General features: G+C 41.8%; 5 protein-coding genes across 8 annotated transcripts; 3 read left to right on the forward strand and 2 right to left on the reverse strand.

Moving 5' to 3' along the window:
* The first annotated feature begins 543 nt into the window (after window positions 1–543).
* Window positions 544–7,057, forward strand: LOC135501074 (uncharacterized). The gene is made up of 13 exons (XM_064792827.1): window positions 544–622; window positions 1,087–1,149; window positions 1,716–1,877; window positions 2,041–2,168; window positions 2,338–2,503; window positions 2,879–3,030; window positions 3,373–3,505; window positions 3,820–3,929; window positions 4,256–4,388; window positions 4,861–4,973; window positions 5,437–5,569; window positions 5,936–6,041; window positions 6,922–7,057. Exons 1-12 carry the CDS (start codon window positions 559–561, stop codon window positions 6,013–6,015), a joined length of 1,437 nt encoding a protein of 478 aa, XP_064648897.1. The 5' UTR covers window positions 544–558; the 3' UTR covers window positions 6,016–6,041; window positions 6,922–7,057.
* Window positions 4,586–12,194, reverse strand: LOC135501079 (uncharacterized). Of its 3 annotated transcripts, XM_064792836.1 has the most exons (7): window positions 12,093–12,194; window positions 11,291–11,430; window positions 10,662–10,855; window positions 10,329–10,465; window positions 8,416–8,528; window positions 7,752–7,919; window positions 7,144–7,413 (listed from the first exon to the last, which is right to left on the reverse strand). In XM_064792836.1, the coding sequence occupies exons 2-7, from the start codon at window positions 11,340–11,342 to the stop codon at window positions 7,298–7,300; spliced, it is 780 nt and encodes a 259-aa protein (XP_064648906.1). In that variant the 5' UTR covers window positions 11,343–11,430; window positions 12,093–12,194; the 3' UTR covers window positions 7,144–7,297. The 3 variants fall into 3 exon arrangements, with proteins under 3 accessions (XP_064648907.1, XP_064648906.1, XP_064648905.1); XM_064792837.1 differs by lacking the exons at window positions 7,144–7,413; window positions 12,093–12,194 and adding an exon at window positions 4,586–4,807 and having other exon boundaries at window positions 11,291–11,498; XM_064792835.1 differs by lacking the exon at window positions 12,093–12,194 and having other exon boundaries at window positions 11,291–11,498.
* A 670-nt stretch (window positions 12,195–12,864) lies between these two features.
* LOC135501073 (uncharacterized) lies at window positions 12,865–18,503 on the forward strand. Its single transcript, XM_064792826.1, has 13 exons — window positions 12,865–12,969; window positions 13,399–13,490; window positions 13,708–13,841; window positions 14,153–14,361; window positions 14,706–14,747; window positions 14,897–15,000; window positions 15,244–15,386; window positions 15,736–15,944; window positions 16,330–16,389; window positions 16,610–16,680; window positions 16,933–17,072; window positions 17,577–17,785; window positions 18,346–18,503. Exons 1-13 carry the CDS (start codon window positions 12,891–12,893, stop codon window positions 18,426–18,428), a joined length of 1,575 nt encoding a protein of 524 aa, XP_064648896.1. The 5' UTR covers window positions 12,865–12,890; the 3' UTR covers window positions 18,429–18,503.
* Window positions 18,504–19,126: 623 nt separating this feature from the next.
* LOC135501083 (uncharacterized) lies at window positions 19,127–21,535 on the forward strand. The gene is made up of 7 exons (XM_064792841.1): window positions 19,127–19,159; window positions 19,312–19,406; window positions 19,742–19,818; window positions 20,162–20,206; window positions 20,415–20,591; window positions 20,877–21,066; window positions 21,437–21,535. Exons 2-7 carry the CDS (start codon window positions 19,328–19,330, stop codon window positions 21,481–21,483), a joined length of 615 nt encoding a protein of 204 aa, XP_064648911.1. The 5' UTR covers window positions 19,127–19,159; window positions 19,312–19,327; the 3' UTR covers window positions 21,484–21,535.
* Window positions 21,536–21,799: 264 nt separating this feature from the next.
* On the reverse strand, window positions 21,800–24,363 carry LOC135501081 (uncharacterized). 2 transcript variants are annotated; one of them, XM_064792840.1, is made up of 5 exons: window positions 24,233–24,363; window positions 23,628–23,716; window positions 23,030–23,169; window positions 22,252–22,463; window positions 21,800–21,945 (listed from the first exon to the last, which is right to left on the reverse strand). In XM_064792840.1, exons 1-5 carry the CDS (start codon window positions 24,312–24,314, stop codon window positions 21,908–21,910), a joined length of 561 nt encoding a protein of 186 aa, XP_064648910.1. In that variant the 5' UTR covers window positions 24,315–24,363; the 3' UTR covers window positions 21,800–21,907. The 2 variants fall into 2 exon arrangements, with proteins under 2 accessions (XP_064648910.1, XP_064648909.1); XM_064792839.1 differs by having other exon boundaries at window positions 24,173–24,363.
* Window positions 24,364–27,733: the final 3,370 nt, after the last annotated feature.

Below are 27,733 nucleotides of genomic sequence, written 5' to 3' on the forward strand. Positions count from 1 at the left end.
GGATGTTTTTAAACTGTTTTTTTATCCTCATGAAATCACCACTTTTAATGTACTCATTTAATATTATGTACAGTGCTTAGAAAATGTATGCACCATTATTTTAGCACTTTAAATCAAATAAATTATTATTATTATTATTATTACATGTAACATTATGTCAAGTCATCAGTTCACCAGAAACCTGTTATTGAAAGCGTCATCGATGTATTTGATCATTTCCCTGCGGATGTGACACTGTGACTGCATTTCATATACCAACAGAAGCAAATAAAGATAAGCTTGGAGGCAGGAAGGCACTTAAAATGCTGTTACTATTATCGTGGGAAGGCCTCGCCTCTCCAACACTTGCCGCGGAGCCATTATCGAACCTGGAACCCAAGTTGTATACATGCACTGCGATCTGAACGTGAATGTATTGGCGAGGGTATCAGTTGTTCGAGGTTGTTTTTTTCAGGGTAGTGCAAAATATGTTCACGTGGTAGCCAAACTTTGGTGTGAACCAATCACATTGAAGATGATGTACCAATTAGGTTACCTCAGGAACAGGGGCTACCTTAAATGACCACCTATCTGGCAGTCATTTGTTATAATACTTCAGCGGCACATCACCACAACATCGTCGGTAAGTCTTATTTCACACATTGTCGGTTTGTATTTTTGAATTTATATTAGAAATTAGACAAAAGAAATGCATCACAGACAGAATATAATCTTGTTATATCAATTTGTGTCGATGTCTTTGAAGACGACGTACGCCTCAATTAAATAGTCAAATCTTTTATGAAGAAATGGTTTCCACCAGACTGAAATCATTGAAGAATCACTTGACAAAAACACAGCTTAGTCCGGATATTTCTTTTGAGGGAAAATGGGCCGACAGGATGCGTAAAACACGATCAAAGACGATCACCTACTCTGTGACACGAACGGTGCTTTAATCGATAATCGAACCCACGTTTGTGATAAATTCACCCTTCACAACACAGACTCTTCCCATTGATGCTGAAGCAATAAAATCCAATTTTTTTGAATAAAGACGTTTTCCGACTGATTTATATCCTTTCACGTTACCTTGGTCTTTTCCAGTAATGAAGTTGCTAATCCTGCTCGCCTTCGTGGCGTTTGCCTACTCCCAAGAAGCTGCAGTCAGTAGGTATCACATTTAGATGAGAAGAGTAATTTGGGTTTTGCTGAAATACAATATAGCCGATATAAGGTGGACGAAATTATTATTATCTTTATTTTTGGAAAACAGTTGGTATCCAGATATCTCTCCTCTAAATGATCACTATGGAACGAATGGTAATACCATTGTCACCATAGAGCAGCGGTAGGGTTATCCAAGGGCGTGGACCTCATGATAAAGATGTCGTAGATTCGATTTTAGCTCGGGTCGCAGCTTGGTTCCCTTCTGGTCGTGTTCAAGTGAGCGCTTTCTGGTTGTTCACTGAAATACCAGATTGATTTATGTGGAGAACGGGATAGTCTTTGCACGAGAGGCTTGAGTTTTAGTGAGTTTGAGTTTCGAAGTGTTTCCCCTCCATGTTTGGAAACGCTTGAAGACATATTGACTCATTGTTCTCCGTTGTCCCCTACTGAAATAGTGTCTTTGGCCATGTTGACTATCGGAACAACCATAAAACGTGACGCCGAGTTTAAATCACAGAGGTGCTTCAGCGTACCAGTTCAATTTACATGTATCATATTCTTTGCAGAACCGGCAACAACGAAGCCGGGATCCGGCGCTCAGATTGGCAAAGATATCCTCGGGGCTGTTGGTAAAGGCTTGGACGATATCGTCGGCGGTATCAAAGAGGAGATGGACAAGGATAGCTCCAAATGGATCAAAGATGCTCTTGCTGGAAGCAGCAACTCTGGTAAGAAATTGGTCAATTTTCTTGCGAGTAGATATTGAGAGGAATGTATTTTATCATTTTGCTTATGAGTCCGGTATTGCCTGTCAGAGCTGCAAAAATGCTATGAAATGTATGATACCAAAGGCATATGATCTTGTTGAACATCAGAAAATCATGATTTCAGCCATACTCCTGGAATTGTACGCCAAAATTAAGAGTGGAGAAATTGTCGTCCCGTCTCGCAAGCGCGGCCTCCCAACTAAAGAGGAACTTCTCGCGAAATTGACTGACACGTACGAGCATGTCAAAGAGGTAAGGAAATTTGCTTGAGTTAAAAAGTTTGTTTTACAGAAGACTGTAATTTTTCTAGTTACATTTAAAACGTTCCAATAAAGTTCATCAATCATCAATCTAAAATGTAGAGCGAAAAAAATCTCAACAAAAGTATTTCAGTGAATATCACTTTTAAAACAATTTTCAGACCATAAATGACGGAGCTACCGCAGCTGAAAGACTGTTCAAGGAGGCCCTGGCCAAGCTGAAAGATGCTTATGGCAAAGTCCTGGAAAATGAGAAGGTCAAGAACATTGAGGCAAAGGTCAAGGAAGCCATTGATGCGCTAACTGCCAAAGCTAAGGAAATTGCTGGTGAGTGGCCTGTGACCCTTGTCTAATAAATGAAATCACAAAAGAGCGAAACTTATGTCTTGTTCAATAACAAAAACTTAAGATCCACTTGAAAATGGAAAGCAATATCGAGTGTGTGGCGACCCCAAGAGTCTTAATACTATGTTCTGAAATACGTACGCTATATTTCGAGGCAGCACTAAGTTACGTTAACAATTGAGAACAACATGTTGTATTGTGAATTGTTGAGCTCATGACCGAGATGTTATCACCAACTAAAACCTTTAAGCTAACGGCTTTGGGACTGCGAAGAAAGTGAAAAATGGCCGAGAAGGTCTGTAGTCCATCTCATAACCTCCATTGAGTAAACATAAACTGCACCTCTCATTTCTCCAGGCATCCACAAACGTGAGAGCCAAGTCATTCGTACCCAACTTCACAAGAGGTTGGTAGAACACCTTTATGCCCACCTGAGCCCCGAGATGAGTGAAAGGGCGGCCAGGTCAATCGGTTCTGTTATTGACGCAGCAATTGCTAAACTGGAGGAGGTAAGAGTGAAGGTTTATAAGAATTAACATCTGCTTCCTTGAAAAACGAGTTACCAAAAACACCATACCTCGTGCAGTTATTTCAATCAGTCCATCATGAATAAAACATCAAGACCAGAAGATTGAAGTGACGATATTTGTCTCGGAGATTTAGTGAGCCGCATATTGGAGCATCGAAGATCAGCGAATTTTGATATCGAGGAAGGAGACCAGAGCAAACAGTTTTACTATCAGTCATGTTCGAACACACAGAAGAACACCGTCACAAATGAGTGAAAACAAAACTTTGCCAAACAGCTCAAAGAATCGCAAAATGTTCTTTCTTTGACTTAATCATTTTAGAAAATCCAAGCCATCGTCGCAAAATTTGGAGACAAGAGTGCCGAATTCAAGGAAAAGTACCTCGACCCCCTACAGGTCAAATTCGAAGAGATCAAGAACTCCCCAGCCGTCCAAGAGAAACTTCAGATCCTTGGTATGTTCCTATTTCTGGGCATCCATGAATTGCAAGCATTCTCAAGAAAATCGTTGATAAGAAATAAAACGAAAGCATTAGACCAGTCCAGTCTGCTTTAACTCAAAATCTGCACTTGGCGTTAACTGGTTACCACATGTGTTAATAGTCAACTTTCTCCAAAATGTTCTTGTAAAACCCAAAAGCCGTTGCTGCGATTCCGAGATATCTGTCGAATGCCTGATGGCCAGTAAGTTGAATCTTTTGCGACCCGACAGCAAAACGCTATAACTTAACAAATACAACCTCGAAACACTTTTTCAATTGATTTATAGATGACTTGTATATGGATGTTAAGAACCTCGCCAACCAGCTGATTTCTGGTGGAATCAAGAAGAGATCTATTGGCTCTGCTATTGACTCTGTCATCGCAAGAGTGGAAGCGGTAAAGCAATAGTAGTAGTTCTAGAACCAATAAAGCATATTTTCACGAAGCACACTTTTAAAACACTGCTTCTTCTTCGACGTTCACTGTTTGGAGGTGATCTGTATCGCATCGATTTCTGTGTCAACAGCTGAAACCTAATTTTTTACTTCAAATGTATACATTCTTGAAAAAGACCAAAGAAATCAGATAGGTCGATATGAGACACACACACTAACTTTGTAGTGTTGTTTCTTCAAAATTTATCTGTCACTTCAGTTTCTGGTAGCAGTCTACTCACCTGAACATATCTTCCCACTTTAATTCCAAATCTTCCATAATTCTAGAGAATCAGACTCCTCGCGGAAAAGCTCCAGGACAAATACAGCGACGCTAAGGAAAGGTTCCTCGACCCCCTCTTGGCCAAATTAGAAGAGTTGAAAAATTCTCCCGCTGTTCAGGATAAAGTCACACAAATCTGTAAGCACCCATATACTAGAACATGAAACTCTATCCTCAGTTGCATGTACTGACTTAGCTGTGTCTTAACTAAAACACAAGATATCAGTGAGGAAATTCCTTTGGGAAATTGTTAAGGGAAGTGCGCTCGGCGTACCCAGAATCGAAAGAAATTGAAGCTAAACATTTAGTCTAGACAAATTTTCCCACAACCCTTATAGAGTAATTCAAGATGGAACATTCCGGGGACTTTGGATGGAATGAACATGGTATACGGTTCTTTTTTAATATTGTGTGAGGTGTTCCACCGCAGAGTGTATAATAAATGCTGAGACTTTACTGCTTAGCTGAAACTATGGAAGAAAGTTGTCAAAATGTTTTAGAACCCTTTAATACAAGCTAAACCAGAATAACTTACGTGATATTCTATAGCCGCTACACTAAAAATTAATTATGGTAACAAGTAAAATGAGCTTGTCTCTCGGATTTTCAGGGCAGCTTCTTGATGAAGCGAAGGAACGGGCCAGGAATCTCCTATTTGGCGAGAGCAGGACCGAGAGATCCATTGGATCAGCTATTGATGCCGCCATTGCCAAAGTTGAAGAGGTAGGGATGCGCTCAATAGGCAGGTTTTACAACTTTTACGAATGACGACGTACGAAGTACTGTTTGGTGTCACCACCAGGTACTGCGCGTATGGCAACATTCGTAATTGCTACAAACAAGACGGACCGGAATGATATGGTAATGCTACTGATGAGATATTGACAAGTTTAACACTTCGAACAGATAGCAACAAAAAAGAACACGAACTTAAACAAAAATGATGCAATCCTAGCACTGCGTCCATACGATAGCCTCGGTGCTGGGGATTTCCGTCTGCAGCACTTTTTGGTAGGCTACATGGTATAGGCAAAAAAAAGGGAGCTTGGTATTGGACAGAACACGTAACACCCCATTTCTTGTTTTGACCGTGACAATCTTCGAGTTAGGAAAGCGGAGATGACCCGAACGATCACCAGACATACATTTTTATCTACATTCATTAAAATATGTTGATATTTTTTAGAAACTCCAACTGATTGCTGCCAAAGTTAACGACAAAACTGGCGAAATTAAAGCGAAGTACATTGACCCCCTCATCGCAAGATTCGAAGAGTTGAAAAACTCCCCAGCAATCTCCGAGAAAATCCAAGGGCTCCGTAAGTATGAGAAAGATGAACGTACACTGCACGGTTGGCGCCCACGTAGGCGTTGGCGGACAGTTGCGAAAGCTCTTTATTATGAAGACGATCACTGTAGCAAAAACTTAAGCAGCATTAGCGGCAAAATGGCTCCTACATTTTTGACCGAATTTTTACGCCCTCGCACGTTTCATCTCAATGTTTTGTGTCTGATTTTGCCCTGGGTGAGAACTGATCGGCTCGACATTAGTTAAAAACGATTTCTTTAGCGATTGCGCTTCTGCCCAATAGACGGTTATTGATACCTTAGCCACTAAAAGATCCTTAAATCATGCTAGTTCGACCAAAATAAGAAAGAAACTTATCGGTTACCGCGCTATTTAGGTGACGTTTATGCGGACGTCAAGGACCTTGCCAAGAAGTTACTTTTTGGTGAAGATCACGAAATAACTGAAAGCCTTTGATGCCCGCCATTGGCAGAGTAGAAGAGGTGAGCAAGTTTTATTTGAAATGGGTTTCCCAGTGCATGGTTATCAGGAATGGCCGCCATATTTGTTGTCAGGTAGAAAATACGATATTGTCTGTGCATGTACATCACAGTGCGCATCTGCCTCACTGTTTCTACCAAGCTTTTTTGGCAACCAAAATGGCAGTTACGAAAGCGACGAATAGGGGGCTACATGCAATTTTGAATTTAATTCCCTAGAGGTGAACCAGCTCCATGGACAGAAACTTTCCGAGACGTTTCACTCCAAACTCAAGGGACTCGGTAGGTAGGCTATGCCCCCTTGAATTTCCGAGTTCTGTCTTTTTAAGTCCAGACGCGAAAGTTATGCCACGGTCATCATCATAACATGTCAATCGGCGTTGTATTGTAGTTGTACATGTACTACAATTTACTATTTCCTGTTTTCTTCTGTACTGGTATTCCCATATGTTTGAGAATCAGAAATCGGACGCTTCCAAACCATCAAAGTAACTTTTACCTATACGAAGCGCTGCGTTGAATATACATGTTGAGATGCCAGACTATCAAGTAGTTACAATATACATATAATGTACATGTATATTTGAGAGGTTCCGATTTTGATCGAACGCGGTGATTTGTTTTCTTTGATTGACGCCATCAACTCAAGTTTGGAATGCACCATCTCCTACCTTAGGACAAGATTCCATGAACACCATGTGAAATAACACAAATGAAGTTGCGATGACGATGATTTTATTATACAGTTCGTACATATAGGTAACGCTGGTACCCCCGGCACCGACACGTTACCGACAAAGTTCTGACATGCTAGCAGTGTCGGTACCGTACCGGGAAGCCGGTGGATCACCCGCATCAATCATAACCACCATTTATTTTGCAGGAGACCTGTATCAAGACCTTATGGCAATGATCAGAGAAATCGTGTAATCGACATCATACATGTACTACAAGAAAACAATCGTTATCACTTAGCATTGAGATACCTATATTTTACATATTAAACAAAAACCAGCAAAGATTTTGTTTTGTCAATTCTTATACTTTATCAACTCAAAATAACCCCCAAAATAGATATATCTAATTTTAGATTGCGGTTGTGCTCGTCTGCAGTTGACCACCTAGTCCTATGGCCATTTGAAACAGTTACGTTTGAAGGCAAGGCCATTACAAACAAACTGATACATGTACCTTTCTCCATTCTGGCTATAACTGAACTACTTTCCATTTGGTGAAAGGGAAACGTTCTGCAAATTTAATTATCTGAGACGCACATAACGTTCTGCCACCAATACGCGCAGGCGTGTTCCTCGTCCAGGAAACCTCGATTCTAACTCATGGAGGAGACTGGTGAAAAACTCTAGCGGGATCCTGGCTTAGAAAAGAAGTTTAACGGGGTTCGCCGTTCGTAATCACTGGTGGTCCAGGAAAATAGAAATCAGTATACATAATGCCGTATAAATGCGTGTTAATTGCTGACACTTTTCATTTATTGCATTTGTATATTGGTCTACAGGACGGCATTGTTGAAATTTATATTCAAGACGTATTTACACAATTTGAAATTTTCTCAATTCAATAACAAATTTCAAATATTTAACGAACAGCATAGGCCTTTAACATGCACATTAGACTTCTTGGTACCCTTCCGTGAGTTGCTTCACTTCATCAAGTTACAGATCTTCGTACTCATGAAATAAACATTATACCTACAAGCTGCATCATCCAAACATGCACATTCAATCCGGCTTCTGCTCTCTATTGATTCGATTGTGACGACTACGTCTGGCCAATAGGCGGGGCTGTTTTGCTTCAGAGTCAGCTCTCTTTGCGATGATGTTGCTGTGGGACGCACGCTCGACAGAAAAAATGTTGACGAGTCTGAAATATATTTGTCGGGTCCAAGTTCATCAAGTGATGGTTGAAACGTTTCAATGTTAGGAATTGATACCTAACTCGAGGTATTGATTGTCACCAAAAACATATTACTTCAAACAAACGGCAATGTTGGAGCGAAAATGTAGATCAAAACCGAGCCGGCAGCTGTCAGCGAGGTTCTAGGCGAAATAGCGATGTTACATGTAGGTGAGACAACCATCACCGACATTGAGTGGTAACAGTAGTTTAGTGATTGGTTCATAAATGCCTATACTGGTTATGCAGAATTTCACTGTTCTCACTGGACGAAATTACGAGAGGTCTCTGCCAAACTCTTCTCAGAAAATCCATGAACTACAACATGAAAAAAATTGAGTTGAGAGCTGAGCGTCAACTAGGACATTATTAGCTCTGAAAACAATATTCGGCGATTGTAATATAAGTAGAAGGAAACAGGAGACCCCGGAGGAAGCTTTGAACATGACATGACAAGACATACTTAGACAATGTGCCTCCACTCTACAACGTGGGCAGCTGGTAACCTCGCACTGGGTCCTACCGTCTGGTAGGGTTACGGCGGAAACAGCTGCATTATGGTACCAGTTCCTCCAGCTAAAAAGACGGATTAAAGCATTAAGGTATTAAAAGATTTGATCCAAGAACTATATTGTACTGGCAATTATCATAGTGAATGAATGAATCCTCCTTGATAACTTTTGAAAGTTTGCAACCACAAATAAAGTCTACCATACCTTTGGCATCTTTAGGTCGAAAAGACTTGTAGCGACACACCACTAAATGGTGGTATCCAACCTGAATGCAACCTGGCCAATAAGATGCCCAAGTTATATTCCTTCGGTGAAAAGACTAGATTTGTGTGGACTTCAGCTTTTTAGCTCACCTCTTAGCAGAGGTGAGCTTATCCCATACCGTGGCGTCCGTCGTCCGTCGTCGTCGTCGTCGTCGTCGTCGTCGTCGTCGTCGTCGTCGTCGTCGTCGTCGTCGTCGTCGTCGTCGTCGTCGTCGTCGTCGTCGTCCGTCGTCCGTTAGCAGGGCACGTTTCGTAACTGTTAGGGCTATTGAGTTGAAACTTGGTACACATGTACCCTTATGTAATGACACCTGGGAGACCAAGTTTCGGTCCGATTCGTTTCATGGTTTGGCCACCAGGGGGCCAAACGTTAAAAGTGAAAATATGCAATATCTCCCTTAATAGTAGTCGGGAAATTTTGAAAAAAATATGGTAGGTACTTCTAGCAAAGGTGCATCATATATCCTCCGGGTTTTTGATTTGACCTCCTTTTCAAGGTCACAAAGGTCAAATGGTGTAAATTGGCCGTTAGGATGTAACGATGGCACGTTTCTAAACTGCAATGACTATTGATACCAAATTTGATACACATTTACCCCTTAGTCAGGTGATCTCAGGGACCGAAGTTTGGTCTAATATGATTCACCACTTGACCACCAGGGGGCAAAATCCAAAAACCTTAAAAATGTGATTATTCCTTAACTTCTTGCCCGATTGCCACCAATTTGATATCATGGGTACATCTAACCACCATACAGTATATGTCACACAGGTTTTTAATTTGACCTTCTTGTCAAGGTCACAGAGGTCAAATGGCCTAAATTCGCCGTCAGGCCGTAACTATGGCACGTTTCTTAACTGCAATGACTATTGATCACAAATTAAGTACACATGTACCCCTTGGTCAGGTGATCTCAGGTACCGAAGTTTGGTGCGATCTGATTTGCCGTTTGGCCTCCAGGGAGGGGGCCAAATCCTAAATTCTTCAAAATGCCATTATTCCTAGTAATGACTTGCCCGATTGGCACCAATTTTATATCATAGGTACATCTAATTCTAACAACCATTCAATGTGTCACCCGGGTCTTCTTTGATTTGACCTACTTTTCAAGGTCACAGAGGTCGAATGTACTGTAAATTGGCCATTTTGGGGAAATTGTAATTGCTTGGACCTACATCAAACCTAACACTACATGACACAAGACCATGCTCTTTATCCATCTTTCCTCCACATGAGGTGAGCACAATGGCCCTGGCCATTTCATTAATAGCTACGACTGCGACGATAGACAGGCCCATGTGCTTAAAAGATTGGTACTAGAAAGGTCTTCAGGGCACAGGCTATAGAGACCTTATTTAACAGTGAAGGAGAACAAGTTGTCGGAAAGTGGCAGATTCTGATGCTTGGCAGTCAGTCCAACAGTACCATACAATGGTTGAGGTGAAAAAAATACATTTTTGTAACCAATTGATATAACAGGCAAACTGTCGTCTTCTACAAAATTATCGTTCACGTGCTATGTGCATTTGGACGTAAAAAGTGAAAATTTCCGACCCTCAATTAAGTCGGCAATAACTTGCAAGTCAACATTTGTACGTACTGGGAATGAAGACTGCAGCCATAAGTCTGTGTACCGATTGGGCAGGCTATGATCGGATTAGGTGTCGAATAATTCGCTCCAGCCACTGGATGGCTTGAATCCAATTTCCCACCAGTATAAATGCAGTATATGCGGCTCTAAAAAAAAAAGGTGAATAAGTTAAAATATATGTTTTATCGATCTATATAAGTTTAAATATGCTAAGGTGCATGCAGCAATGTTGTCTTTAATCTGGCAATTTCAACTAGTTTTTTATATCATCAGTTATCCAACTCACAAATGTTATGCATGAGTCTGCACGTGATATAGACCATTAAAACCGGGGGTCTTTACCGAAATTGTTCCTGGACTTGAACCTGTTTTCCTCGCCATGCACTTCCCGTCATTTTCCATGAATGATCCATCTGCCCATCCCGTAACTTCACATCGCACGGGGACACAGTTTACAGGACACGGTGGAGACAAGGATGGTGAATCATCTTCGTTGTCAGACGCTGGGCCGGTCAGAACAATAAAGGCGCTAGTGCCTGTTGCGGAAAAAGGTATCGTTACGCTTAGTTCCTTTAATTTCGGGTTTATCCTGGATGGCCTGTCATTTGTGTTGAGATGTTTTAAGTTCTTAATTAAAGAACCTCGCTGTAAATGGTGCATTATGATATTTAGGGAGGTTTCTAAGTCTCTAATTTACAACTCGTCCAACGATACTTGCTTCAAGGAAGAATATGACCTTAGGCCCGGACATTATACTACCATATTATCAATAGAAGCAGTTCGGGCCTCCGCATTGACGAAGAAGATGAAATTCCTAATCGTCTCGTCATTCCCGATTTGACAGCCAACGCACTAGTAACATTCATCCGTGTATTTTTATGATTTATTTATTGACTGATTAAGGAAATATCTCAGACTGAATGATATCCATAGCCACGGCCATGGCAGAATGAGCTGGAGATATCACTTACCTTGACTTTGGAATATCATGAAAATCGTCAGTAAAACGAGCTTGGAATTCATGATTTTAATTTTTCTAAGTCCATATCCCTTTTACATCACATTAACATGTACATGCAGGCACGCAATGCCAAGAGTAACTACGCTCTTGCTTGTGAAAGGACAGACAGAATGACTTATGATTCTTAATCTACCATGATAGCTGTTTTAAAGTATGTGATGGCCCTCATCGAGGCAGTCCGAGGTACTTCATCAAGTTCGAAGAATTTGTCCGACAGAGCGGCCTGTCATCCCAGCTCCATGACTCTGACAGACGAATGCTTACACAATCGACTTCCATTTCGATAAATCTATCCTGCCTACATTATTGTTGTCTTGACACCATTTGGCATTACATTTAATCTAAATTACATTAGATGTTGATCCCTTGTTGCCATCACTTCAATATTTTTAAAACATGGACTTTTCTGACCTAATGTATATATATGTTGACAACAACATCATATTTCAACTTAATTATTTATTGTAATTGATACGTGTATATGTATAAATAATGATATGAAATACTTGTAGCAAAATTTGTAAATCATGCGTATTCATTATCATAAAAGGAAAGAAATTACATGAATAGCGTCTCGTAAGCCTGGATAGGCTGGCTGTTAATTTCAAATATGACACTTTGAAAAAAAATACGATATAAAAGCACAATGTACATTGATGAGAAAGTTCAGGGTCACGAGCCTGTATCATAATCAGGTAGACGACAGAACTTGAGAAAATTGAACTAAAGCACTTAGAGGAACGATTTGAAACCTGTTGTATGAAGTTTTGCCTGTCCTGAAGCTCATTCCGCTAGCCAGTCGAATTCTCCTTGAATCTGCAAAATTATAATTTTCAGGCAAACAAAATATGAAATTCACATGGGATATCATACAAAGTGTAATTAAATATAATTGAAGTGTTCACTCTTGTTTTGTTTGTGATTAAATCAAACTTATGTTTTAGCGGTGAATAACAAATACATGTAGCTTACACGTATGCTCAGAAAAATCAATGTACGGACAATAGAGCGCCTTGGTCACAAAGGAGCGATTTTTGCTGCGCTGCTAACTGCGACGAGGATCACTCTTTTTTGTGGGTATAACCGACAATCGATTAGTTCAGTGTTCTCGGTAAAAAGTGGTCGATACAAGTACTTGATAAAGGTAATAACAAATGTCAATTTTGATGGTTAGAAAATTGCTCTTTTTGATAGCAGTCAAAACAACTATACTTTCACAGTCGGTTAGACACTAGTATCAACTACTAGCATAAGTGAAAAGATATTGTTAGATAGTTGTTGTTACTACTAAGCCTTGGTATTGAGATCATGTCTCTACCTGTCAACTCAGACAGGTTTATACGATAGAAAATGCATATTCCAACAACACGTCTGATTGTCAAGGACATTTTTTCACCGGAAACTTGATACACGGGATGCATTTAGATAAGCCACACTTCTATCTGTGAACCAAAACAGATGGTATGGCGGCATGAGTTTATGGTGCTATATAACGAAAAGAACCTATCTTGCCAGTTCACTTATTTGTTCAGCTTTTCCAGAATCGAGACATGAGAACTTTGATCTTGATCGTGCTACTGGCCGTCGCGGCCGCTGCGGTGTCTGCCAAGAGTATTCATCAGCACAATGGTAAGGTTTTGAAGTATATTCTTTTGCGAAATTTCAAATTCTTTAAAGGCCGCGGCTATGTTAAGACTTTGTTATGCATTTTACATACAAACAATGGGCTATTCTTACGACAGTCTTTTTCACTTTTGAGTCTTAATCCGAACCCAAATCCGAACCCTTCCTTAACTCTAATATTTATATCCATGCACTAGACCCGATACTGAATCTGTATATCCAGGTCATCAGAGTATTTTGAAAGTGGCACTGCTTTCATGCATGTCATGTGACATGCTTTTACGACTTTTGTTGGTCAAAGATGCTCAGGATGATGATGGCACTATAGCACATCCGTATACGTTCGAAACATACTGAACATTATTGATAGGCAGCTAAAGGCATTTCACATCTTAGTACAACTTTTGACTGTATATCATAATTCGTCATTTTCAGACGTCAGGCGATTCCTCGGTTTACCAAGCATCTCTGACATCAAGGAGAAACTAACTGGAACGCTAGGAAACTTCAAGGACAAGATACTGGATGTAAGGGTTGAATATCACTTCAGAACATGTGATCTAGACTGCTTGATTCTCATGGTAACTCTTGTCAATATTGGTCCAAATCTTGTCACCGCCCGAGGCGAAGCTATCTCCAACAAGCTAGAGCTGATACTGTCGCAACATCTACATGTATGGCCGTTTTCCGACAAATCTCAGTCTGCATCTTTTAATTATGTGACATTCTGTATATTCGTTGCAGGCATTATTGGAAGTGAGAGGAGATATCGCAACGGCTGCTATTGAGGCGTTCCTGCGATTACGACCATATATAGATAAACTAAAGATTATCTTCGACGAGATTAGAAGTGTTACCGAAACGACAGAAAGTGACTGGTAAGGGATTACAATTGTTAGTGGTACAATGCGTAAACGAGGAGTAGGCATGCCAACTCCTTGCTACATTTCATGAGGTGCCGTCGGGCGTGGGGCCTGGAACAAATTTACTTAAGTATTACCCGCCCCCCCCCCCCCCCCCCCCCAGCCACGGCCTGTGTTGGGTAAATATTGGGAGAGCTTGGACTATCGGTAGCCAGTTCCTTTATGAAAAATAGACTGCTGAAGAGGAAGAAGAAGAAAGCGGAAAAACAAGCTGACTGAAGAGTTCATCGTCAGACCCCCTTCTAAATAGTTCATTTTCTTTTCAGGGCAAAAGAACGTGAGCGCCTCCTAGAACACATCAAGGACATATTTGACATGGTCTTGGCAGAAGAGGAAGTGCAGGCTTTGATGCAGAAAGTTCAGGAGATGATTGACAGCGCCAGGGAAACAGCCAAATCTTCCAAAGAGAAAGCTCTGGACATTCTGAAGAAACTCGGTGACTTGGTGTTGGGAGAAATAGTTTCTACTAAAAGTTGTAAGTCAATATTCAGCAGAAAATATCCTTGAGAGGCTTAGAGCCACGCTCGCTTGTTTAGGGTGTCACTTTGGCCAATCCCGTCACGGAAAACTCATTTAGCGGCGGCTCCCAAAAATCCTTAATTTTTCGATAGCCATCGCGCGTCCCACTTACTTGAAAATGTTGTACATTGACTCGCATTACATTTCAATTGAATTCTCTCGACCACACGGCCAATAGTGACCGTATGTATCCCTTACCCACGCCATTGCACTCACTGTAGTCGAGGGTATGACTGTAAACATTTGCTGATACAACAAGGGTATTATCACCATTTAACCATTTTCTATCTTACCTTTCAGCAAAGCGAAGCATCGACTCTTATGGGATGGACGATCATATGGGTATGTCATGGTTTTACCAGGTTGGAGGTGATTGATAATGACAAAACATCCATTCACTTTAACGCAACAGTCCTTTTAATTTTCATTCGATATGGCTTGTCTTGTATTTTTGGGGGCTTTTAAAAAAGGACGTATGCTGTCATTTTCAGTGGTCAAACGCTTCCTCGGTTTACCAAGCATCTCTGATATCACTGGCCGAATCAAGGAGAAACTTACTGAGACGCTAGACAAGGTCCAGAACAAGATACTGGAGGTAAGGACTGAAGATCGGTTGTTGGCAGCAAACGATATTAGTTTTTCAAGTAAACGTTTCGAAAATTGTCTTTTTAGCTCATTGTTGGCACGAGAAACTTGAAGGGATGTTTAAATTCAGTACGCTCATCCAAGCATATACTTTAAACACCAACCCAGGTCATCGCGACTTCTGCGGGTTCTGCAGGTTAATCTCAGGCTGCGATTTTCAGTTACCAGTATGAAATTCTCATCTTATTTGCAGACAATTTTGGCTGGTGGAGACATCGCTATCGGTGTCCTTGAGACGGTCTTGCAAGGTCAGAAAACACTCCTACCATATGCAGATAAACTGAGGATCATGTTTGATGATATTGCAAGTGTTGCAGAAGCCACAGATAATGCATGGTAGGGATAAATATTTGTTAGTGGTATCAAAAGAGGAGCTGGCATGCACATTTTAACCGTTCAAACTCATTGCCATATTTCCTGCTTTCATGTGGATGTGTGAAAGTTTGATCCAGGGTTGCCGTCGGTTGGAGAGGCTAATTGGAAGAATTACTCTTCCGTCACCGGTAGAAAGTGCTTTGAAGTATTAAAAGCAGAAATATGATGACCACCACAGAGCTATCGGTGTAACTGATGTACCTTTAGATATAGAATGCTGCAGAGGAAGAAGAAGAAAAAACCACTAAGAGTAATTTAATTCAGTATTGTTCGCGTAGACTCCCTTGCAATTTGTTGCATTTTTCTGCAGGGCCGAACAACGTGAGGGCCTCCTAGCGCACATCAAGGAAATGTTTGACATGATTTTGGCGGAAGAGGAAGTGGTGGCTTTGATGCAGAAGGTTGAGGAGATGATTGACAGCGCCAGGGAAACTGCCAAGTCTTCAAAGGAGAAAGCTCAGGAGATTCTCAAGAATCTCAGGGTCTTGGTGTGGGGAGTAATAATGTCTGCCGAAAGTAGTGAGTCTATTTGAAGCATCATCTCGCCATTGCACCGACGAAGTAGATAATCTGGTCTTGATAAAACGCCCCACTAATATTTAACATGATTATTTTTCTATTTCGTATTAAGTTGAAGCAACATTGTACGAACAAGACATAGTGATTACACAAGTGTAGTACTTCACCCACTGCTATCCTACGAGAAAAGTGAGAGGCATGGCCGCCATTGACTCAATCCTAAAGGGGTAGTGTATCAAGATAATGTGAGGATTGTATGAGGATATTACGCAGAAGTGGCGATACAATGTCTTGCAAAGTTACAGAGGAAAGCAGTAACTTCATAAGCGCTAGGCTGGTATTATCTCGAGACAATCATCCTTTGACTGTCTTCTCTTCACTTCAGCCGCTGACCTGATATTCGGCAAGCGAGACCTTGAATATTATGACATCAACGACCAAATGAGTAAGTAGCCCTCACAAACCATCGGTTATTCCGCTGTCATTTCCTTCATCAGTGTCAGAGTAGCAACACTATTCCTTTATTCCTTGTCCTTTCAACGTGTTCAAGCTAAAAATATATATAAAAATACGATTTAAAATTTTCGTATGAGACCAGGATCTGTTCATTTTTATGCATAATTTGGCTCATCTTATCTACCTGTATGCCACAATTCCGTTTTTAGTGATGAAACGGTTCCTTGGCCTTCCGTCCATTTCCGACATCTACGACAACATCAAAGACAGAATTATTGCGGTAGGTAGTCTTATCAATACAGCTTCAGCGAGTTGTAAGATACGAGAAACAGTGGGAAACCGCAGGCTCACTTAATAGTCCATCCATGCTAACTATAAAGCAGAAAATAAAGTTACGGGGCAAGACACATTCTGTCACAGAGTTCTGACACTGCTATCGTTGTTGTTGGAGATTGAGTCGCTTAATAGCGATAGCAGCGCTCCTGTCTGTTCCAGAGGGTGTGAATTTGTGTTCCCTGTTCCTTTTATGTAGAGAATTCTAGCAGGCGGAGATATCGCTTACGATCTTTTGGAAAGGATTTTGCAGAACGAAAAGATTAAGCCATATGCAGAAAAGCTGAGGGCCATCCTGTACGAGATAAAAGAAGTTGTTTCAGCCTCGGAGCACGAATGGTAAGAGACGATTTTCATGGCATACACATAGAGAATTGAACTCAATTATGAGCTACAAAGATTGTGGGTAGTTTTCCGTTTCACCTTTTCTCGAATGAGGCTGCGATTGGTACGTTTGGATTCTTCTTCGCCGTGGCCACTTTCATCAGTTTGCCCTCGATACCCTTAGTAGTTTTGCGAAAACTGTTCAGAAATATAAACATACTGTCCCCTGTCCCCCTGCATTGAAAACCCGAAAGCGAACTTGACGAGAAGTAGTCTCCCGAAAGAAGGCCTTTTCATTGGGTCTTTTCAAATGACGAGAGCAACGGTGCAGAAATGGGCACTTCTGATTGGCTTTTGTGACCAGAAAGCTTCGGCAAATATCTGCTCTGGACATCCCTGATTGCATTCTCCGAGCCTTTGGCAGCCGTTGCAAGTATACAACGTAGTTCCACGGTGAATAACCCTACGCTAAGCGGCTCTCGTTCGAGATTGTCCTGATTGCTGGCCTTTTTCTTCCAGGGGCAAACTCCGCGAGCGTCTCCTCCAAGACGTCAAGGATCTATTTGATATGTTCATGTCAGAAGAGAAAGTCCAGGCTGTTGTAGCCAAGGTGGCAGAAGCTATTGACAAGGCCAGGGACGCCGCCGAGTCATCCGCGGACTCGGCTAAGGCTATCATTGACAAGGTCAAGACTTACATATGGGCTGGAGTGCTGGCAGTTGGAGCACGTGAGTCCAGGTTTTTTAACAAAAAAACGTTTGCAGTTTGAGACGAATCGTTAAATACGCTTGATGAATTGGTCAAGAACAAGTAAATGTTGGGTTTTGAAGACATGCACTATGTCCACTAAGATCTAATTTGGATTACCGTATCGCAATTCATGATTATTCGTTGATGCTTATTACTGGTATTTAAAAAGAACAGACTTAGATATACACGAACACAGATCTGAACCTGGTTGTTTTAACAAGTTAACTTGCCGTTAACTTCATCTTGGCGTCGAGTTCTATGGGCGAAACTGAAGGAAATTAGACCAAGTTAAAGATAACGCCAAGTCTACGGCAATAACTTATGTTGAACAAACCAACGGATGGGTCTGTTTTATTGCGATTTGCCTGTGCCAGCACAATCTTTATATCTTTGGTCTGCATAACATTATACTGAAGTAACTCTCTGAAAAACTATGCGTACCTATAATCTGATAACCAAACAATATATTGAGAATCCTTCTCTTTCATGATAATATAGAAAGTAGTTTGTCATTCCTACCTCTCTTGTTCTTTTTCAGCCATAGACCTTGTAGTCGGTGGTGTTGCTGGCAAGATATTTGAAACCATTATGGGCACGCCAGAGGGTATCACATCGGCATAAGTTGTTCTCCCGCACATTCTGTACACATGTCCCAGTGTTTTTTGTCTTGTTATAAAAAGAAAAACATTTTTTTTGTATCGTTCATTCCCTGGTCATTTTGTCGCCGCGGGCCATTTTTGCTGAAATCTGCTTTCCTATACTGTGCACAATCGTTGAAGAATTGCGATCACAATTTGCTTTAGTTCTAGACGAACTTGAGAAACTTTTCATAAACGTCAACAAAGGAAATCAAAGCAAACCATCATCAGAATTCTTGAAGAATTTTTAGAAGACTTGTCGCTGCGTAGTGGCCAATCCTTCGCTTCCTACGTTCCAAGCAACAGTGGCCTCCAAGCTTTCATCCCAATGGGCCAGGGGGTAATGTGCTGTACTTTACCAAAACGTGCTGCGGTGCCCGTAGTGGCAGCGGTTACTTGAGTAATCAAAGTTTACCCGCTTATACGCTGTACGTTGACTTGTGGTTCAGTTGGGGTCATTTCAGGTTACTTCTGCTTCCAACCAACCGCGTTAGTTTACTAATTACCGGTGGAGCCGCGTGTAGTTTTTCTAAGGCGGTGACCGACATACCGTAATTGATGATATGGGTCAATAAATCGTGGATTTTGAGCAGCTGGACATAGTGATAAATACCACTCTTATGGCTGATCATAACTGTTCAAAAATATGTCGTTTATCGCTCTACAGGGTTAAAAAGCGCGATCATTTTCATTTTCCGTCTCCCACAGAGCGAGGTAAGCATTATTTCGAGTTCTCTGATATTTTGATTGACACTTTAGTTTTGAATTTTGATAGCTGCATAATTCAAATGGAAAATGGGACGTGACCGGTCACATGCGTCCCTAGTGTAGACCCTTAAACTAATTGTTGTTCCTGTATTTCTCAGTCACCAATCATCCAAGATGAAGTTGTCGATCCTCTCTCTCTTGGTCGTCCTGTTGACGAGTGCTGTGCTTAGCAAATCACTGGACAAACGAAATGGTGAGTTGACGTTTAATGGTATTTTTATTTTCTTAGTTTGAAGCCATTTGAAAAACAAGTTGTAAGTTGACAACAATTGGCAATCATCCATATCAGTACACTACACTGAGTTGCAAAAGGAGGAATTCCGTGTTGTCTATATGTCCGTGGTGGTGTTTGTATAATAATCACCATCCAAATTTGGGGCTACCAGGAAATAGCCACAATAAAAGCTGGAATTAGATTCGTCAACCGCTAGGAAGCAGAACCTTTTCATAAATTTAAACCCTGAAATTCAATTCTCAAATTGTGCAAGTCATTGAAGGTTACAAAGCACAATGTTATTTTAATTTCAGCTGAAATTGAAAAGCGTTTCATAACAACAGAAGCGATCAAGGCTAATTTGGAAAATCTCTTCGGAAAAGTGACAGAGGTGAGTGCGACTCACCCCGAAGTAAAAAATTTCTTTAGACCTTTTAAGGAGAGTCTTTTGTTGTCTCATGTTGCCTTCCCACGGTTGCATATCCTTGCCCATCCTTTGCTACATGAACATGTACCTTGTGATATAGCAAGAAGGCTAACAACAACAATGATCTGCAATCTCTGGGCACAGAATAGAAACATTGACAGCTACGTATTTACGTGTACACCAAAATCTTTAGTAAATGTCGAAACAATTTTCAAAAAAACAATCTGAAAAACTTGGTGCAGTTCAAAAACACCAGTTGTAAGACGACACGGCATGATTTGGAATAATCGTGTCCTTTCTCCTTTAGGGCGTCAACAAAGCTATAGAAAAGGGCAAGGACGTTATCGATAAGGTTAGTTAGTTGATATCTCTTAATACCTCTTGATTAGAATATTCATCTTGCAGTTGAAGACGTTCAACGCATGGAACTTTGGCTGGTAATGTCGCGTTGGCCCTCAGATAATCCAACAATGCTGACAATTTGGCGCATTTCAATTTATAGTCTGTTAGAACTCTTAATCCTTGACATTCATTCAGCATCGTTTCTTCTCGTGTTATAGGGTGTCGAAACCGTTATCATTGGAGGCAATGCTCTTCTCATAAAGGCTAAAGAGAAGTACTATAAAGAACTCCCAGGGTTTAAGGCGGGTCTCAAGCAAGCTATGATTGAACTCAAAGATGCTGGGGAGCTGACTGCTGAGAAGCTGAGTGAACTCTGGGACAAGATGGAAGTTAAGGTTAGCATGCACTTGGCCGATTGTTTGTAAGTTGAACGCAGTGAGTTTTAAGAATATCATGTTTGCCGACAGGGCATATTCCATTGCGATTTCGATCTCCACATCGAAGCTCAAGAGTTAACCTTCAGCAAAGAGTCTCGGATGAATGACAGTGTACGATGATTGAACTATTCGTTGATCTCCAGTACCCGTGGAAAGCGCCTAATGAAATTGAAAACCGCGGCAAAAAAGCTTCATCGTGGAGATAGGCATTTAGACCATCTAATATTCTCGGCTTTCTTCCAGATTGTAGAAACCTACGGTGACTTACAGGACAATGAGAAGTACCAGGCAATGCGCAAAAAGGCTAAGGAGATGTGGATGAAAGCGGCAGAGTCGCCGGTTGGTGGCGCTTTTGAAGCTATTGAGAGAGCTGCCGACATGGCTTCTCATTTCTTCCTGGGAGTGCTGTACTTAGCGGGCGGAGTAAAACGATGTGAGTATAGTCTTCGTATTAATAGTCCGATGTAGGGAATCATGTAGAAAAAACATTGTATTACTCGTATTTCAAATGTTAATTTAAACGGATAGAGTAAATAATCTCTAGGTTTTTACTCAAATACATAATGGCCGCCACCAAATTTATTCTATAGTACAAAATGGCCGCCAGTCATCTGAAATTACCCTTCTGAATGTTACATTTGACCTTTTAAGGTCCTGTCATCTTATCATTGAGTTTTAGTGATACAGGAAGTAGATTTGATTTTCTAGAATACATACCTGAGCTTCATTTGTAAGCAACATAAGTAAATCTAACATCAGCTTTGAAATTACATATCAACACATACACTTTTTTTATATTTCAGTGATTTCTTTCTCTTATTGGATGTTTTGTTCGATCTATCCCTGCTAATGCATTGTTATTGACAAAATAAAGAAGACACAATATCAAACTGGTGCAGAAATGAGCTTAGTGTCTTAATAATATTTTCGCCATTTTTATCGAGCAGAATATTTGGGTGGGTGTATTGACCAATCAGGAGCTCTCTAAGCCTGGCGATGCTTTTTCTGCCAAAGAAGCATGATATGTGTAATCTGATTGGCCAGTACTGCCTATCACGTTGCTACTTGAGCATGTAATTTTTTCCAATGCGACGAAGATATCCTTTTTCTGATGAGTTTCCCCGGCCAACCTACCATTGCAGGACAGAAAGGAAAGAAACTCGGGATCACTGGCTACGATTACACGAAAATGTAAAACGTTTTATTGTTTCATGGACAAAACTCTCTACATGTAACTATCGAAAGGTATCGAAAATTGTTGAGAAGTCCGTGGCTCAATGGATAATCGGGGGTTCGATTGTCGAATCAAACGCTGGAAAAGAGGTTAAAGAATATAGAGGTCTAGAGTTGTGTCGCAGTGAAATGACGAAGAACGCAATGTGCACTCTTGTGAATTGTGCAAGATCTTGGTTGCGTTTGGGTAAATGAACCCGTTGCTTTTAACCAAATGTCTCTCTGGACAACCCCAAAGCGTAATTCACGACATGAAGTCATTTTCAGGTTTGAATTCAACATCATTGTGTCCGCTTCTTGGTCCGGATGTCAAGAAGGTCATGTTTCAAATATTGGTGTCTTGCGATATTTTCAATACACATTTTTAAGTTTCGTCTGTACTTACTAGGTCCAAAAATTGTAAAAATGGTTCCCAAGAAGAAAGCTGTCAAGGTATTGCCAATCTCTTTAGCTTTCTCCTTGGATGATTTGGCAGCTTCTCTGACCTCGTCAATGAGACCCTCCACCTTGTTTAAAACGAATTGGACTTTTTCCTTCTCCATGATTCTATCGAAGAGTTCCTTGATGTCCGCTAGGAGGCGCTCACGAAGTTTCTGCCTGTAACAAAATATATCCCCCAGTACATGTATGCATTAGGAAACGGGATAAAAGTTCATTAACTACAAGTACAATGTATATTCTTGAAATACAAACCGCGTCGGCACTCCAAGCAGTTGGCTGTGAAGCACATTATCCAGCGTATCGAAGGAAGAAGTATCTGTTTGAGTTTGGAGCCTCCGATTCCCCGACCAAGACATTGCTTTAATTGGCCAATTTTTATTCTTTGGCGTAAATCAAAACCAGTATCAAGTATTATTTGAGAGTTAGACAATTTAGGAGGTGTCGGTCAGTAGTTAATCATCGCCCGAATCCTGCTGCAGAATTGGATATGCAGTTGTGTTCACCTCAAAGGAAAGTCACCGTGGGAGCTGTGTGGGCCTTCGTGATGTACGGCAGTTTCAGAGCACACTTAATAGTTTGTTCATGGTACCAATCATGGTTTTTTGCCTCAGGAAATACATGTAGGCGCAATGCGAGTCGGAGCCTAATGGGAGCTTGGCGAAGCTATGCGAAGATGCAGGGTCGTTTCGGAGGTGCAGAACGCGCAAAGTAAATCAACATACCACTCGTGTTCCGATGCGCTGGCAACCTCCTTCAGCTCATAGAGGATGGTTCTGATCTTTTCCGCATATGGTGTTATCCTCTCGTTCGTTAGGATAGCTTCACCAAGATTGTATGCTATGTCTCCTCCCGCGTAGAGGGTCTGCAAACACAGAACAGACGTGGTACCGCACTGTGCAAATTTTAGATAGGTTGCAGTTTTGCCCGCGATTACATCAGATTTTAACGACAGCCATATGTTTGACTATTCAGCATTTCAGACCGACAGGGCCAATGACAAAATTTGATAAAACTACCCAGTGTACACTAGACGACGACCGAATCCAAGTTTCAACCTCACTGCCCATTGGTAACTGTATATAAAATGGTCGCCATTTTTGCTCAGTTAGAGGTTAAAATTCACCAAATCCGATATAAAGAGTGAACTTCTTCCTTCATTGATACATGTGCATTGTAGTAGTGCGTGGTGAAGTCATCCTGAGCTTCTGGGCCGTTGACTCGGTAATAACGACCTCCCTTGGCATTTTGCGGGAAAGGTGGGGAGGGGAATGCGAGATGGTACTAGCATGCATGACTCAAATTACAAATTTCATCACTTACATCAATAATTTTATCCTCGATGGTGCCGATGGTGCTCCCAATACGCGCCTTGATGTCCGATAAGCTTGGAAGGCCGAGGAATCGCTTTACTTTAAGGAAACGTTTAAAGAAACAATTACTTATTGGTTCATCATCCTCGTAGAATTTACCAAAATGCAAAACATTAACATCCGCCATAAAAATGAATAAAATATACCTGACTTTCCTCTGCTGCTGATTGGCTAAGAGTGGATTTTACGGTAAGCTTTTAGCGAGAGGTATATTTGCGGAGATATATGCGGCAGATATTTTATCGGGCGTGTATTTCTGATTTATGTCCCCTCCCGCGCGCCTACCATAAACCCACGGGTATATCCCAGTAGCTAACTACGTTCCTGGGTGTAAGTCCGCCGAGGCTGACGAAATGAGCTGAAATTTACCGTGAGGGGGCCAGCGCCGGTCTCGGTGTAAACATTGTTGGATCTATACCCCACTCAAAAAACTGCGTATGCGGATTCCCTCCAATCCCAATGTGGAACGCAACAATATGGAGCTCTTCAACCTACCATTTCGTCGTCCCTCCAAACCCAATGTGGAACGCAACAATATGGAGCTCTTCAACCTACCATTTCGTTGCTGAATGCCTTTTGGTGATACCAACGATGCAACACACGCTATCACCAGGACGATCAGAATCAAAGACCTCATGTCTGAAATGCAGCTGCTGAACTACTGTAACACTGCAGGTGTGGACTGGGTGACTGGATAGTATCAGGGCGATTTTTTTTTTATAATGACAACTAACTTGTACAGTCGTCGACTTATTGAAATTTTCACGTTATTTCTGATGCTTTTTAACTCGATGGACAGGTACTGAGAAGTACATTTGGGTTGTGTTGATCTTCAGAACAGACATAGATTAAGTAGACTATCTAATGAAAAAATGGTGTAGAATATTTCTGAAGATGACAGTAACATGTTTACCAGATAGCCTACATTTCGAGGCCATCTCATCGTGAAATCCATTAAAACTGATTTAATCTCCACCACCTGTTTGTGTTCACAGCAAATGGTGTTTGTTTAGATATCTCTTGATGATAGATGTATGGTTTCATGAGAATGTGTACATCTGTCTGGCTTCAAGGATAGATCTGCCTAAAAATTCCTATAAGGCAAATTAGGTTTTTTACGATATGTTGATTGACTAATTTTTATCCATATCTTTCTCTCATTCTTCCCAGCCATATATACATGTATACACGTTGGTGATTCAAAATGTAGGTATGGACAGAAAGAGATGGCTGCTATGAAACATGCAATCTCGCCTGCCAATCCTTCAACGCCTCAGAATAGCATACTATCATGTGATATCTTTAGAAATAGTTCAAAGTAACATAAAATATGAACAATGTGTAACTAAACTAGAAACTGCGTATCATGAACAGATGCTATTTATATTCCTCTCGTTTTCACTGTCGATTTAAAATTATCTTATGAGTTGACCATCATGAGCAGGTTTTGATTTGGGAAGAAAAATGGAGATACCGTACAGTATATCCAAACAGCGGCGGCCCCCCTCACTCTAACGACTGATCGCCGCAATATTCGTTGATCAGAAAGTCGATCCTTCCAACAAAAACACCAGAAGCGTGCATTTCAGTCTGCAGAGTATCATGAATGGTGATACATATGAGAAATGATATTGTCATCGTTCCCATTGCGACTTGTTTTTGCAATGGCCGGCAACTAGGATGCCAAATGTGTCACGTATTAAAGCAAAGGAGGGCAGAAGAAGGGCAATGGTGAAGATAAGAGCACAACATCGCTTCCGAAATGCATATCCACGAGAAAGGAGATCGTTGGCAAGAGTTAGCTTGATGAAGTTGATGGCTGTGTCATGCATTCGTTTGGTTGTCGTGCCGCCATTTATTGTTCGGTACAGAAGTTGGAACAAAACGAACCATATTTTAAGGGGTTTTCTATGATGTTTAAATGAGAGAGAGCGCCACTCCAATGTTGCTCAACACGACGAGAGAACAGAACATCGGCGATGTTGAAACTCTGAAACTTATTTTCCACATCCTCTCCACTTACGGATGGATCCCGCCAGCACTCCTTGGTATCCCTGGTAATATCATTTCCATTCTTGTGGCTAATAGACGCCACAACAGACCTCTCTCCCCGTGCGTCTACATGACCGCTATGGGTGTGACAGACACGGCCCTACTCCTCGAGGGAGCTTATTTCTATCCTCTCGTACTCAGTGGACTTCTGGACCAGTACATAGGATCAGCTGAATTTCCGACAATGTAAGTATCGCTTTATTTGTTTCGGTTCTGTTTATGACAACGTTCATGTTGAAAAGATGTTATCACAAACATGCTTTTTTGTTCAGTATATTTTCCTGAGAAAGTTAACACTGCATTCTACAACGGCTTTGAAGTTGTTTTTCATTCACATGGCATGATGGTCCAACAAATGCTTCTCTCGGGTTCCCTACTTCACTACCGGTACTTTGTATTCGTCTATCCGACAAAAGGGGATATTCGAACCTCTTCAAGCGCTTGTTTCGTTTCGTCTTGACTTGCAAAACCGGCTCTATAATCATATCAATATTCATTCCAGACTACACATGTATATCATGTTCACGAGCGGCATGCTCTCCGGTCTCTTCCTCGCCGCCATGTCAGTCGACCGGCTGATCGCCGTACGGTTCCCCTTGGCTGCCCCCCTCCTCTGTACGACCAAACGGGCCAGGGTGACAGTTGCCGTCATCAGTTTGCTCGTAATACCAATAAATATACATATGTTGTATACATTTAAGTACATCGAAGATGCAGAAGCAGGTACAGTAAAGGTTTTAAAAACTGCCAAAGACGTTTTTTGTTCCTTCCCAAATCTCTGCACATGCCTACTAATATCCGTCGAAACTCAGAGTAACCAGCCGTAGGGTAGGTCAAACGATGAAACCATCCTCTGCATTAACTTGCACACTGCAAAAGCGGGTGGTTTTCCGTGATCGCTGGCAGTTGCCACTGTGGTGGAGACTAAGCCTTACATTAGGAGAGAGCGATGCAATAGCTGGCGGACACTAAAGCCCGCAGCACACTAGCCGCCAACTTTGGCGACAAGAAGCGTTCAGCTGACGCCTCTCGACGCCGAAGTTGGCGGACAGTGGATCCCGGACGGAGCACACCTGCCCAGAATCGGCGTCCAGTAGCGTCTTTTCCGCTGCTTTAGGCTGCCATTTTGAAATCATGTGACATCAAGACGCATACTGATTGGCCATAGCCTCGCCGCCGACGCCAATTCAGGCGGCAATCCGTAGAACACCTGGCTTCTTCTTGCGTTCAAACGCGGCGACACGCGTCAAAAATCAAACATGTTAGATATTTTGCGTTTAGTTGCGGCAAGAGGCGGCAAGTCGCGTTCGCCGACGCCGTTCGTAGCAGACTAAAGCCCGCAGCACACTAGCCGCCAACTTTGGCGACGAGAAGCGTTCAGCTGACGCCTCTCGACGCCGAAGTTGGCGGCCAGTGGATCCCGGTCAGAGCACACCTGCCCAGAATCGGCGTCCAGTAGCGTCTTTTCCGCCACTTTAGGCTGCCATTTTGAAATCATGTGACATCAAGACGCATACTGATTGGCCATAGCCTCGCCGCCGACGCCAATTCAGGCGGCAATCCGTAGCACACCTGGCTTCTTCTTGCGTTCAAACGCGGCGACACGCGTCAAAAATCAAACATGTTAGATATTTGGCGTTTAGTTGCGGCAAGAGGCGGCAAGTCGCGTTCGCCGACGCCGTTCGTAGCAGACTAGGGATTTTTCAGGCGTTCATGACTCTTGCGGCAAAAAACGCCTGTGAACGCCGAAGTTGGCGGCTAGTGTGCTACGGGCTTAAGGCCGCAACGGATACTTCTCATATTTCCGTTGTGAATTTTTCAGGTGTGAGAGCTGTGATTACGTCAGTGCCTGGTCACGAGGCACTCGAGCTCCTTGCCACCGGCTTCCAAGTCCTTGTTGGGACCGTCTGCCCTTTCCTTATCATCTTCGCTAGTAACCTAATCATAATCATAACACTTCATAGAGCAAATCAAGCAAGGGCCAAAATGGACTCCTCAACACAG

Source organism: Lineus longissimus, chromosome 17 (assembly GCF_910592395.1).
Source record: "Lineus longissimus chromosome 17, tnLinLong1.2, whole genome shotgun sequence".
Lineage (NCBI taxonomy): Eukaryota > Metazoa > Nemertea > Pilidiophora > Heteronemertea > Lineidae > Lineus > Lineus longissimus.

Excerpts from the sequence above, each read along its gene's own strand:
- LOC135501074 (XM_064792827.1), top strand. The coding sequence starts at position 559 with ATGACCACCTATCTGGCAGTCATTTGTTATAATACTTCAGCGGCACAT. Across the intron at positions 2,169-2,337 it reads CGTACGAGCATGTCAAAGAG|ACCATAAATGACGGAGCTAC; the intron begins GTAAGGAAATTT and ends AACAATTTTCAG. Across the intron at positions 3,031-3,372 it reads CAATTGCTAAACTGGAGGAG|AAAATCCAAGCCATCGTCGC; the intron begins GTAAGAGTGAAG and ends TAATCATTTTAG.
- LOC135501079 (XM_064792836.1), bottom strand. The coding sequence starts at position 11,342 with ATGAATTCCAAGCTCGTTTTACTGACGATTTTCATGATATTCCAAAGT. Across the intron at positions 10,856-11,290 it reads CATGATATTCCAAAGTCAAG|GCACTAGCGCCTTTATTGTT; the intron begins GTAAGTGATATC and ends TTTCCGCAACAG. Across the intron at positions 8,529-10,328 it reads GGCTGCAGTCTTCATTCCCA|CTGGAGGAACTGGTACCATA; the intron begins GTACGTACAAAT and ends CCGTCTTTTTAG.
- LOC135501073 (XM_064792826.1), top strand. The coding sequence starts at position 12,891 with ATGAGAACTTTGATCTTGATCGTGCTACTGGCCGTCGCGGCCGCTGCG. Across the intron at positions 15,001-15,243 it reads TCCAGAACAAGATACTGGAG|ACAATTTTGGCTGGTGGAGA; the intron begins GTAAGGACTGAA and ends TCTTATTTGCAG. Across the intron at positions 15,387-15,735 it reads GAAGCCACAGATAATGCATG|GGCCGAACAACGTGAGGGCC; the intron begins GTAGGGATAAAT and ends ATTTTTCTGCAG.
- LOC135501083 (XM_064792841.1), top strand. The coding sequence starts at position 19,328 with ATGAAGTTGTCGATCCTCTCTCTCTTGGTCGTCCTGTTGACGAGTGCT. Across the intron at positions 19,819-20,161 it reads TCTTCGGAAAAGTGACAGAG|GGCGTCAACAAAGCTATAGA; the intron begins GTGAGTGCGACT and ends TTTCTCCTTTAG. Across the intron at positions 20,207-20,414 it reads GCAAGGACGTTATCGATAAG|GGTGTCGAAACCGTTATCAT; the intron begins GTTAGTTAGTTG and ends CTCGTGTTATAG.
- LOC135501081 (XM_064792839.1), bottom strand. The coding sequence starts at position 24,314 with ATGAGGTCTTTGATTCTGATCGTCCTGGTGATAGCGTGTGTTGCATCG. Across the intron at positions 22,464-23,029 it reads AGCGCATCGGAACACGAGTG|GCAGAAACTTCGTGAGCGCC; the intron begins GTATGTTGATTT and ends ATTTTGTTACAG. Across the intron at positions 21,946-22,251 it reads TTTTACAATTTTTGGACCTA|CGTTTGATTCGACAATCGAA; the intron begins GTAAGTACAGAC and ends CCTCTTTTCCAG.